This window comes from Protopterus annectens, chromosome 4.part1 (assembly GCF_019279795.1).
Source record: "Protopterus annectens isolate FY-2018-M chromosome 4.part1, PAN1.0, whole genome shotgun sequence".
Lineage (NCBI taxonomy): Eukaryota > Metazoa > Chordata > Ceratodontiformes > Protopteridae > Protopterus > Protopterus annectens.
Genome location: NC_056734.1, coordinates 6528317 through 6541153, shown reverse-complemented (window position 1 = coordinate 6541153; position 12837 = coordinate 6528317). Strand labels below are relative to the sequence as shown.

The window sequence follows — 12837 nt, the reverse complement described above, 5'->3', positions numbered from 1 at the left end:
ACACAACATTTTATATGATTTTGTTCAACAACTTTTTGGAAAGCATCTTAAACACGTAATTTTACTAATGATTCAGAATGTAACAGGGACATTATGTTTACTTCTATAAACAACAGATTATACAGATGACACATTTTAAATATGGTGATACTTTCAGAACATTTAATTCTCTTAGGAAAAGAAGAAAATGAATTGCCAAAATAATATGCATTAACCAAGAGGTAAATATTTGCATTATAATAAAGCAAAATAAAATTCCCATTCACTCCAAAAATGTTATACACTCAATCAGCTGATAATAGAAAACCTGAAAAAGTAGAATCAGTAGTTTCATCTGCAATAAGTCCATTTTGGTACATACTCAAAACTTCTACCCAAACTTCATCACCATCATCAAGATGAAGGAGCAAGGATCCAGAAGCTTGGTCAGTGTCAGTACCCATCTGGGTGTCTAGGGATTTTAAAACTCTGTCACCATTATGAAACATGGCGATACTGAGAGATTTATTGGAAACACTCAGATGGTAAGAAAATGAGTAAATACCTTCAATAGCAGCAGTGAATTTTCCTGTTCTGACATTGTAACCATTGTTTTCATTCAGGAACACTTTTTCAAATCTCACAGGAGTACCAGGAAATGGAAAACTTCTTTGTCTTTGAAGACCGACTGAGAATGCTGTTGTAATAAATGGTTTGCATTCTCCTTTTTCTCCTTTGAAACCTCTAAGTCCAGGAGAGCCTGTTAAACCAGGATTGCCAACTTTACCTTCAGTGCCTCTGTCTCCTTTAGGGCCAGTAGAGCCCTGTGGGCCTGCAGGACCTGGTGGACCAACAGGCCCAACTTCACCTGCCAGACCTTTAGGCCCCTGTTCTCCATTGTCTCCTTTTTGTCCAATTGATCCCATAGGCCCATGTTCACCTTTTGGACCTGTCAGACCACGGCTCCCTTTGACTCCTTTTGGACCCTGTGGACCAGGAGGGCCAATGCTTCCAATATCTCCCTTTTCACCACTTTGACCCTTTGTGCATGAAATACATGGCTTTCCTTGCTCCCCCTGGGGACCTGGAGGACCTACAATGCCAGCATCGCCTTTGGGTCCATGACTGCCCTTGTCACCTTTCTGTCCTATGAAACCTGATTCACCTTTTTGACCTTTAAATCCTTGAATGCCTCTTTTTCCAGCTAAGCCAGGATCACCTGTATAATAAATGCAATAGCTGTTTAGTTATAATCATAATTTTGGGATCTTTCATAAAGAAACAAGCACATTTAAATCTAATATTTATCTGTCACCTGCTAGGAAAAAATATGCATAGAAAATATGTGTGGTAAAGAAATATGATCCCACACATATGCAAAATGCATTATATATTAATGTTTGCAGTATTTAACTTAGGATGTCCCATAGTCTAGTACATAGACTTTAATTAATAATCTGAAAATATGAAAGTGGTACTGCAGTTACTAAGAATTAAATAGCGTGTAATGTCAGCTTTTATGTGGTCCATTTGCTATGTGTAAAATATATGATCTAATATTTTACCATATATGCTTGCATACATCATGAATTCTTTAACAAAACTTTATCAAACGTATTAATCTGAACATAATATGGACATTTCTTATTGTTTAAACAGAATGTGTTTTAATGTAAAGTAAGGGCACTTGGCATATTCAAATGTCAGGTAATAAAATGCTCTGATTAAAATGTGGTTCACTTTTCTGAGCAGATCATAGAATAATAAAAAAGTCTTTTCCCAGGGGAAATAGACTGCTTTTCATATGAGTCTACAATTAACAGTAGATCATTAAATCAATAAAAACACATTTCATGGAATGCTGTTGCAGTTTCAGCTATTTAAGAATATGTGATTATTTTGTATCAAGTAGATTGTATATGTGTGTATATACTGACATTTAAAATAATAATGTTTTACAATATCATGAAGTGTTTCAGTCAGATATTGTATTTAACTGTTATTATATTGCATGTTCTTTTCTCATATGTACTTTCAGGTCTATATTAGAACACCGAACTTTCAACATTTCGAGTGTTCTAATATCGACCCATTTTCAGTGAACGCTGAAAATATCGAAGAAACAGAAAACCAATTTTTTTCCTAGGGAAAGAACTTGGTTATCCGTTTCTGTTGCTTCGTTATTTTCAGCTCTGTGGTGGAAAGTTACAGGTCGGTTTCAGGTAAGTGTGCGATTGTGTGGACATAAGGGTTAGGGTGGGTTAGGTGAGTTTGGGTTAGGGTGCGGGTCAGGTAAGTGTGCGATTGTGTGGACGGAGGGTTAGGGCGGGGTAGGGGAGTTAGGGTTAGAGCATGGGTGAGGTGACTGTGCGATAGTGATGGACCTCAGGGTTAGGGTTTGAGTTAAGGTAAGTGGATAGTTAGTGGTATATGTATAGTTTAGTGTAGGGTTAGGTGTAAGAGTTTAGGTATATGTGTGTGAATTGCTGTTTGTTTCATGTGCTTGTGTTGTGTGTATGTGTTTTGGAACAGCAAATTTTTTCCCTAGGAAAAAATTTGCTGTTCTGTATGTTCGATGTTTTAAATTTTCGATTAATAGGGTTCGATATTAGAACACTCAAAAGTTTGAAAGTTCGGTGTTCTAATATAGACCCATACTTTCTGTATACTGTATCATAAACTACAGTGATTTTTACTTGTCATATATTTTCTCAGAATATAAAATGAATTATTTTCCTATTTTCCTCACCAAAGAAATACTTTATACATTAACGTGAAAAAACAAAATAATTATAGTACTAAGAAAAGTGTATATCATGAATTTGCTTGGCTTCACAAAAGCACAAAAGTAAGCAATCAAAAGCAACACAAGACAGCTCTATATAATGCAACTATCACAGATCCCAATGTTTAACCTGCAAACAAAGAAGTTGTTTACATTATGTTCATTTTCTAAAATTGTGAAATGTGATATTGTCATAACTGACCTAAAATTCCATGTTTTTGTTTAACAGCATCTGTGATATAGAGCATGCTATATTTTAGCTAAAGGTAAATATTTCACTGTTAAATGTCAGTATGAAAATATTGTTTATATATTACCTCTGTCACCTTTTAGACCTTTGTCTCCCTTTGGTCCTTCAGGTCCTGGTATGTTGCAGAAGCACTTATTTTGTGTTGTTTCTTCACTTTTAGGTGTAGTTACTAAACCTGCTGTGGACTGTATAGATAAGGAAGTATCCTCACTCAAGCCTGTTGATGATGATGTCATCATTAAGGTGGTAAAAGTTTTAACATTTTCAGGGGTACTATCAGTTGCACTCAAACTGCCATGAGCTGGTGCAACAGGTGATGTCTTCAATGTAGATGCTTCATTTGTAGTAACTGGAACACTTCCATGCCACTGTGGGTCTGTGTTATTTTCAGCTTCAACTGTGATAATATTTGAAAAGGTAATATCTGTTAAAGATGCTTCTGTTGACATTATCATTAACTGGGAATTTTCTAGAACTTCACTGTCAACAACTTGATCAGTATCAGTTGCTCCTGGATCAGGATGCATTGAAGGAGTGGGTGTATGTTTTGTGCTCTCGGCTTCTTCTGTAATGAGCAACAGATCTGCAGTTGCACTGAACATTGTCGTTGTTTCTGCAGTGCCAATAACAGCACTTAGAAAGATCAGTAGATATACTTTAGGAATCATATCTGCCAATGAAATATAATAAACACAGCATAACATGCTAATCTGCCTTATCAAACTGTGCACATGCAGTTAACAACAGAATCTGATTTTGGAATAAATTCATCATTATTGTTGATATCACAGTATTATCATTTGAATAAGTCTAGAAAATAATAGAATTGTATCCTATCTGTCACATAAATTCATAGTTAGTTATGGGAAGTGTTGTTAAAGATGGGCAGAGTAGAAACAAAAGGAAATGAAATTTTACTATATAAAGAAAACTGAGTAGGTTACAAATAAATTGCTGCTAGATAAAATATTAAATAGATTAAGCGGTTAAATGGGGAAAGAAGAAATGAATGAATGGCGTACATCTATTCTTAAAATAAAGGAGCCTTCTGGAAGTAGCTTTTATATGAAGAAAGCTCAACAAGATTCCTTTAAAATCATATTGTATAATTTGTATGGAACACCATCACTTTTGGAAAAGACAGTGAATGTGAATTACATTTTTTATTGCTTGTTTACTCATAGAATACTTGTTAACGTATTTGCAATTAATAAAGTGAAACAGTTATTATGGTGTGCTATTAGACCAGAATGTAATGTATAGCATATTATGAATTCCCTTCAAATTTAGAGTATTAACACTGCTATTTTTATTTGTAAACAATAATTTACATTTTGCTTAGAAAAGCTAAGAAAACATAAATTACAGAAATGTCCACACACACACACACACACACACACACACACACACACACACACACACACACACACACACACAAACATCTGTGTCTGTTATTCTGACAAAATATAACTGCTAAGACTGAACATGTTCTTGAACTACATACTTGGAAGAAAGGTGAAAAGCAAATAAATGATTTTTGAGTAAAATAAAAAAAAAATACTTTCTCTTTGTAACAATGGGAATTATCTACACAATCTCTAAGCCATGCCATCATACAGTCTATATAGCACAGCTTCCAGAATTCTTCTAATTGTTTAGTTATTCTAAACAGTAACACATATATTTAAATGATTTTAAACAAATTAAGTAGTATTGTCAGTGTAACATGTTCGCATACAACACAGCTTCACAATGAGTGATATAGCCTTCATTAGTTCCCCTTTATATAGTTACCAAATGGCAAAATACATAATTTTCTTTGAAAAAATACAGAAAACATTTAAATCATTTTCATGTAAAGCATTGTGATGGTTTGCTATCACTGGAAATGTTCACTGTGAGAAGTACTGATACCATATCCCAGGTCTTAGTTGACTCAAGCTTCAACCAGCTGAAGCTTTAGTCTCATGAAAAACAGATTAAAATATAATTTCTACACCTGATTTGGGTTACTTCACCCTCATACCCTTACTTTAATATATTAACTCTATACTTACACAACTCGGGAGAAAAGAGAAAAGCCCAAATAAATCACATCTCTGTTACTATGTTAATTGGAACCACACTGACAGTGATTCTCAGTATTGAACACTGATCTTACAGACAAGTCTGTGAATGAAACATCATCCATTTAACACTTGTTGATTCGTAGGCTAGGAGCACCAGCTTGTGATTGGCAATATTTTGCTGCTTTCCCTTTTATAAATGCACAGACAAGTAGCACACGTCCGTTTTCCATTTGTAAACAAGCAACTGTGAATTATTGTAAATCAGAAGGTGATGGAAAAAATCTGAGTCCCAAGTACTGAAAGACTACTGTCTCAAAGCCAGGAACTCAAGCATCTTGCAGCTTGTGTGGGATGCTGCTTGTACTCTAACTTGAATTTAAGTTCAGGGGAGTAGCTGTGGGGAGGGAGTTTTAGGTTAAGGAAGCCAGGGCTCAGGTTGGGAGCTTTGTGGGAGTTTTAGGGTTAGAGTTTAAGTTCTTGTAGAGCTATACCATTTTGTAGGTTCAGGTATGGGGAACGTGACAGACAAATGGGAGCTTTAGGTTAGTGGGAGTTTGAGCACTTGCTGTTGGAGCAAGTGGAAGTGATCAGGTGTATCAGGCAGGTGTATATTCGCTAGTTGAAGTGTCAGACTGAACGCTCTTTCATTGACTGCTAATATGTGAAAACACACAATGTCGAACATGCAGAATAGTGATTTTTTTTTTCCCAGAGAAAAAAATTGCTGCTCCAAAAAAAAACAAAAAATCCACAAACAAAATAAAGTGGGGGGGCTTCACCCCCCCACCTCCCCTACTTAAATATACCAACTCCAAGACTGCACCACAGTGGAGCAAACGGCAAAGCCCCAACAATGGCCCAGAGATTTTTTTCCCTGGTAAAAAGTCGCTGTTCCAGCTGGTCGACATTGTCTGTTTCATATATTAGCAGTCGATGAAAGAGCGTTCGCTCTTTTGACACTTCGACTAGCTAATATAGATCCTGTCAGGCTACTAGTAGAGGAGCACCTGTAGTACGTCTGATGACAGTATGGTACAGATGGCACAATAACTGCTCAACATAGCATTAACTACAAAAGGAGTCATATTCAGTCAACAAATGCACCTTTGTAACTTTATATATAACCGTAAATGAAAAAAAAAACAATTCTATTCTGAAAATCTGATCAGACAGTTGTGAAAAACTCAAACAAACTAAAATAACATTACAGTACAACAAAAGTAATTTGCTTACATTTGCCTTTGGTAGGTTTTTAGTAAAGAAAGCAGAATTGGCATGGTGTAGACTTATTTTTATTGTTCTTTTGATTCAGCATATTTTCAGACTTTTCTTGTGACATAAATTAAATGAACAGCAGAAAAAGAAAGAACTATTTTGCCTTGTAACCCTGCTTGTGACCACTATTAATCCCCTCAAGGGTTTAGAACCAATTGTGTTACTTAAAGACAGATGGTAGCATACACACACACACACACACACACACACACACACACACACACACACGCACACACACACACACACACACACACACACACACACACACACACATATGCATGTACAAATATTCCCATACAGGTACTAGAATCAATTACTTAATGCACTGGAAGGGATATTTAATAAATTATAGATTAAGTTACAATTGCTAATTAAATATTTATTCTGAGTACAGAATCTCAGGGTAGAGTGAAGGTTTTTTTTCTCTGGACAATCAAAGCATTCATTGTATTACACAATTTGCTTACTGTGTAATACCTGTATTTCCCTGCTTTCCAAATGTAGTTACATTTGGAGCAAGATGCTGAAATGAGATCAGCAGCATTTTTAAAGCAAGAATGACTAAATGGAATGTCTTGCCATTGCATCTCTTCTTTTGAAATCTGGAGAGTTATATGATAGCATTCTGTCTTAACTATGAGTTATAGACTGTCCTGTAGTCCCTTTATCTTGTAACTGGTAGCTTACTGAAAATGACACAGCTGTCATTCCAAACAAAAAAAAAAAAACTTTTTTTAATGGCTGACAATCATTTACTTGTTTAAAGTGGTCCAGGATAAGGTGCAATGAATTCTTGCTGTGCGTTCACTTAATTTGTCATATATTTGTTTTACATAATTTGACATCAGATTTGGTACCTACTTGGGTCACATATGCCTGTATATAGCATTTTGTTACATACCTTGCAATGGCATTCAGAATCAGAACATCACTGAAAGCTTCCTTCTTGCTGCAGTGCAATAATAGCAAAGGTTATTATGTGTCTTTATAAGTACCTTTATTGCTGGATTTTTCTACAATTTTGGCCTCAAGTTTTAAATTTGCATTTGTTACGCACTGTGCCATGAAAGCTAAGTTTTTGTTTTCTTTATATCCAGCATAAAATATGTACTTTTGTGTATATAGTACGGAATACTCATTCGATATGAAATGAATCATCTTAAACTTGTAATAATTTTCACTGAGTCATAAGAGCAAAGGTATATGCTTAAGACTCGAGTCTGACACATGTAATAACAATACTATGTTGTTCATCTTTTCTATAATGTTATGCTCAAGTAGTAAAACTGTGGTCCGTAACCATATTGTTGTAATCAGGTGTGCATTAATCAAACCAAAATGTAAGGACAAAGTGGTTGAGAACTTGACAAAACATTAGAATTAGTGTGATATACACAGTAATGACCCTTAGAGTTAGACAGCCTTACATGAGATATATTATCATGTATGTTGTCATATAGGCTCCTTTCTGATGTGCAGTATAGCTTTAGTATTATATTAATACTGCTCTGCCTTTACTCTGTAGATGCCAGTGAAAGTAAAAACTAAATGCCAGAATCAGAGAAAAAAATAAATAAATGCTTGCTGTAACAAGTAGGATTCTGCATTCATTTAGAACAAGAGAAGTTAAGCATGTGTTCAAAGTAAGTAAATGGTAATACCATGTTAAGGACTCGGGCATCATGATATTGCAAAGGTTAGAGGGCATATTGATAGAGTTAGAGCTAGCTGTCAATTTTTACTCACCCTATTAGCAATAGTTTTTTTGGCGGGAGGTATCAGGGCTAGCAGTCACATATAAATTGACATTATCTTATTTGCTAAGCCAGTATATACCCCAGTCCTAGTCTCTTTACTGAATTTGTTTCCTTTTTTCATTCAGTGTGTATTATGCATGCTTAACTAATTCATGCATTAGTCTTTTAGATGGCTTATTATTCTGTAGCTCAGTGCATAAGTCATTAACATGCAGATGCTTACACTGATGTGTAACTATACATACCAATAGGCAGGCAAAATGATAGAAATTATAATCCCAAGATAAATGCCTACTGTAAACAATTAAATCTAATGCCAACACCAGCGACTTAGTGTATGTTCATATGCAGTAAATGCATAGATCTCAGTTATAACCCCTATCTGACAGATCTCTTTACAGAACAAATTCAGAACAGCCATAAAATACTTTTTGCAAAGCAGATGACAGTACTGAAGTACCAAAAAGATATACCAATTTACTAAAAGCTAAACCTCACAATAAAACTCTGCATCCTTCTGAATTCTATGAATTTTTAAAGCTGCTGTAATAACAGGGATCTTTTATCCAGTTTTCTAAGAATATTGTCATCTTCTTCAATTTTTCATTCAGTGTATTTAGTAGCATGCTGTAATAATTCTTATGTCAGTGTTAAAGTATTTAAAGGTGCATCTAACTGGTTCTAATCTGCTTGCATAATTTATAATATATGTAAAATGTTGTTAAAGTGCATGCAAGTGAGAAGCAGCTTTTCATCATTTACAATTATTTGTTATTTTATGATTGTTTCCAGGTTCATATTTTGTTTGGAATTTTCTGCTCAGCTTCTATAGATTCCTTAATAATATGTTGAAGCTTCCTTTCAATGTAAATTTTGGATTCATCTCTGCTGTTTACATTTTTGTATGTTATATTGTGGAGCATTTCTCCCCAGGCCTCTGCTAGAGGGGTTTTGCCTAACTGGACTTTTCTTGCCAAATATTGATATGGAGACAGTTACCTTATGAACAGTCTTTTAGCAAAGGTGTTCTTATCAGGTCCATTAAATCAACTGACTGTTCAGCAATGTCAGAATTGTAGTGTGTTCTTTAAAGCAGTGACTGTAGATTTAACAGGTAGTTTAAATGTTCAGGTATTTGTCATGCTGCTTTGTTGTTATGGCATGTTGTTGAACTGTTTCTACAGTTCTATATGACTCAACTTGTGATCTGCCTATCTGTCTACTGGAGTAGGAAGAGCTTTCCATGTATGTTAACAAATGCATATATAGACTTCAAGCATCTCCCCATCTGAGGGATGTAGTGAGTTTTGGAGAAAGTATTATATGTGTTAGAGAGGGATTGCCTACTTTTATTTCAATGAAACTGTGAACCATCTGTGTCTCTAGCTATCTAGCTAGCTACCGCACACATGCATGCATGCGCACATACAAGTGAATAGTGGGTATGTACCTATGCTTTACTTTTTTACTTGTAGGCTATATCTTTTCATCTCTAACCAAGAGTAACTATGGGGCACATATTTAGTACTGAAACACTTTCCTCCATCCAAACACAGTACACAGGTTATACAGATATATAAAGCCATACAAAAATACCACACAGTATATATCATGCAGTTTTTCCGATAAGACCACTCTTGACTTACTGCTAATATTACTTACCATTACTAAGGTTATCCATCTTTGAATGTAGTGCATTTTCACACTAAAGAATGTAGTCTATAAACTGTGGTAATTAAGAATGTAATTCTATCTGTTTCTTAATGATTTAGTTAGGTTCATATTCTAAGTAAGTCCATGTGCCCTTGTAAGTCTTTCACTGCATCACATTCCTAGCAGTAAAATAAGAATATATTGAACTCTTGTATTCATTAATTCATTTTGTCTTTCAAATGAAGAAAATACTTTATTTCATTTTAGCAAATCGCACCTTATTATAATCTTCATCTTCACATGCTTTACTGATTGCATGATTTGTTTAGTTAAATATTTACAATGCAGCATAAATGCACAGATGGAAAAAATTGCTTTCATTTTCCCGAGTGCCTTTGACAGAGGATATCATAATTTTATTACTATATTTTAACATTGTCTACTTGTTAACTGTTCTATATATCTCTCTGCATCAAATGTTTGAAATATGCAGACCGAAGAACTAAAGAGAGACAAATGGAATATACCAGAAAATAGCAGAGCTGAGAAAGATGCCCACAGAATAGAAGGAAGATAAGATTGTTTGACAGACTCAGAAACATTTGATCATGTTTTACTGAAAGTTGTGTGAAATGTTTCTTGTACATGAATTCAATATTCCAAGTGTTAAAATATTTTGCATTTACAGAAACAGTAAAATTAATGGATGTAATTGCATGCCATCTATTTGTGAATTACTTGAAGAACGGCTTTGATAAGCATTTTCTAGTAATGTTTATCACTTATAATTATTGTCATTATTTGCTCACGTCATGCTCATTTGTATTTAGATACTGATTTATATAATAACATGAGTTATTAAAACCGCAAACAGTTCTTTTTTTTCTGTATAGCACATACTTTTCACAAACAGTACTTAATTATAAAAGAAGATGCAATAAACAGAGCTAGCATTGTTTGTGTAATGGTATCATCATTCATAAATGCCATCAGAACTATAGTAGATAAAAAATATCAGAAATAAAATTACTCAACAAAAGCTTTTAATTGTGTTAATTGTTAGAAAGATGAATAATTACTAAACATTCTATTAAGTCCAGCTATGTTTATGCTTAAAATATTCAAGTATCATTACATGAAAATAAAGTATACTTGCATTGCTTGAAAAAGCAGAAAAGCAACTAACTTGTTTATCTCTTAAGCATTTAACCAAACAGTTAATTGCTTCACACTAAAAGCTTAAAAATGTTGCTTATCCTGAATCTTTCGCATTTCAAATTAAGATGATTATGTGATTCAGTCTTTATATGGACTTTCATGTTCTAGAAATTCTTCATGTTTATAATAAAATGGTATGATATTGATTTATAATGTCATTTTATTTAAATAGCTCTTTAGTTGTGTATGAAGCTATATTTACTCTTCATACATGACCAAGTGTAAAGAAACGATGACAGTAGTAGTACAGACTGAATGAATGTACACCATCCAGAAAAATATTTAACTTTGCATAACAGCTGTTGTTATAGTTATCTGTAATTTAATCATATTTGAATGTTTCCGGTGTTGCTTAATAGTAGTCTATAATTTTAAAATTATTTTCAGTTAAAAACATAACTTTTCCTGGCAAATAGAAAAATACAAGCTATACGTTCACTGATATGTGACATATACCCTTATAAAAATAATTACATTTTTACTTATCCATATATGCCACAGCAAAAAAAATCATATTTCACACACACACAAGTACGTACACACATATATAAATGTGTGTGTGAATAATGTTGTTCTTATGAAAACAAATACAAATGGTATTTAAGAAGCTCTTATAAATAATTACATTTATACTTGTTGCATTGTGTTACCTCAGAAAAAATGATAGATATTTTACCTGAAGAGAAACAAAACAGGATTCTGTCTCTGCTGTCCATGGGCTATGATCATTAACTCAGACTTGAACCTAACAAAGACTTTAAGTACAAACTGTTTTGCATAACTTACTTATGTATATCTTTTAATTAATGGTGTTAGCAGTATGAATCACATTGGCCACTCTTAAAATGCAATAATCTTTAAAAAAAACTTTAATAGGAGGGACTAATTTGTGCTTCAGTGCTCCATGATAAAAAAAGTTATTCATAGCTTTCTTCAAAGACATAGCATTGAGCATGTAACCTGTCATTAAAACTGATTGTTACAATTTTGTGAACTGGTGATTTACTCTTCCCCATATGAGCAGCAAAGGAGATCATTGTGCTATTAATGTTATTATTTTGTGAGTTAGGGAGTCTTGTTTCCTCGTACAATAAGCAAAGAAGATTATCATGTTATTACAAAGTTATATTCATCAGAAAAGAAAGCTTCTGTGTTATGTCAGGAAGCTGTAATGTATAAAAGACTATTCTGTATAGTTATATCTGCATTTTAATGCCAGAAGTAGAGCTAGGTGGTTGATTAAGTAGGCAAAAGTGAAATAATGAAACTTTTGAAAGTGCTCTTTGAGAAAAGAAAATGGCCAGCTAGCTATAAATAAAAATTATGTCTTTTTTGATTTGTGTCTACCTATTATTTACATTTCAACTTACAAGTCACTGTTTGGCACAAACTGAAATGACAGTTTAATGTTTCAGCAAAAATAGGAGACATTGCAATGTTGCATTTCAGTGTCACTGGGGTTTAAACTAATATTAAAATTATGAAACATCACAGTTCTTAGGTTTTGGTTTCAGACAATTAAATTTTTCTCCACAATCGACCATTTACAAAGTTTAATATGATCAAGCAGTACTGGAAGTCATCACTATTGTTCTTCCACTAAATTGCTAAAAAAATGTCCTTGCATAAACTACTTTGTAAAAATAATTTCTGTACAACATTTAAATGTTGTATAATACTAGCAGGAAATATATCTGACTATAATTCAGTATAATGAACAGATCAATTTAATTAAGTTTGCTTTAGTTTTCTAAAGACAAGTTCAGAGTTGTTAGAAAATACCTTGTGAGATACAAAGACTTTTTAAAGCTGATACTATAGATAATCTAAACAATTATTGTATAACTCATG

At 33.7% G+C, this 12837-nt stretch overlaps 1 protein-coding gene across 1 annotated transcript in view; it reads right to left on the bottom strand.

The window, feature by feature from the left end:
• The window catches only part of OTOL1 (otolin 1), a 444489-nt gene extending 432723 nt beyond the window's left edge, over positions 1-11766 (bottom strand). The window contains exons 1-3 of the mRNA XM_044070939.1: positions 11663-11766; positions 3082-3684; positions 287-1198 (exon numbers count right to left, since the gene is read on the bottom strand). Of these exons, the coding sequence (XP_043926874.1) occupies positions 287-1198; positions 3082-3684; positions 11663-11702 (1555 nt within the window). The 5' untranslated portion in view covers positions 11703-11766. The remainder of the gene's footprint in view (positions 1-286; positions 1199-3081; positions 3685-11662) is intronic.
• Positions 11767-12837: the final 1071 nt, after the last annotated feature.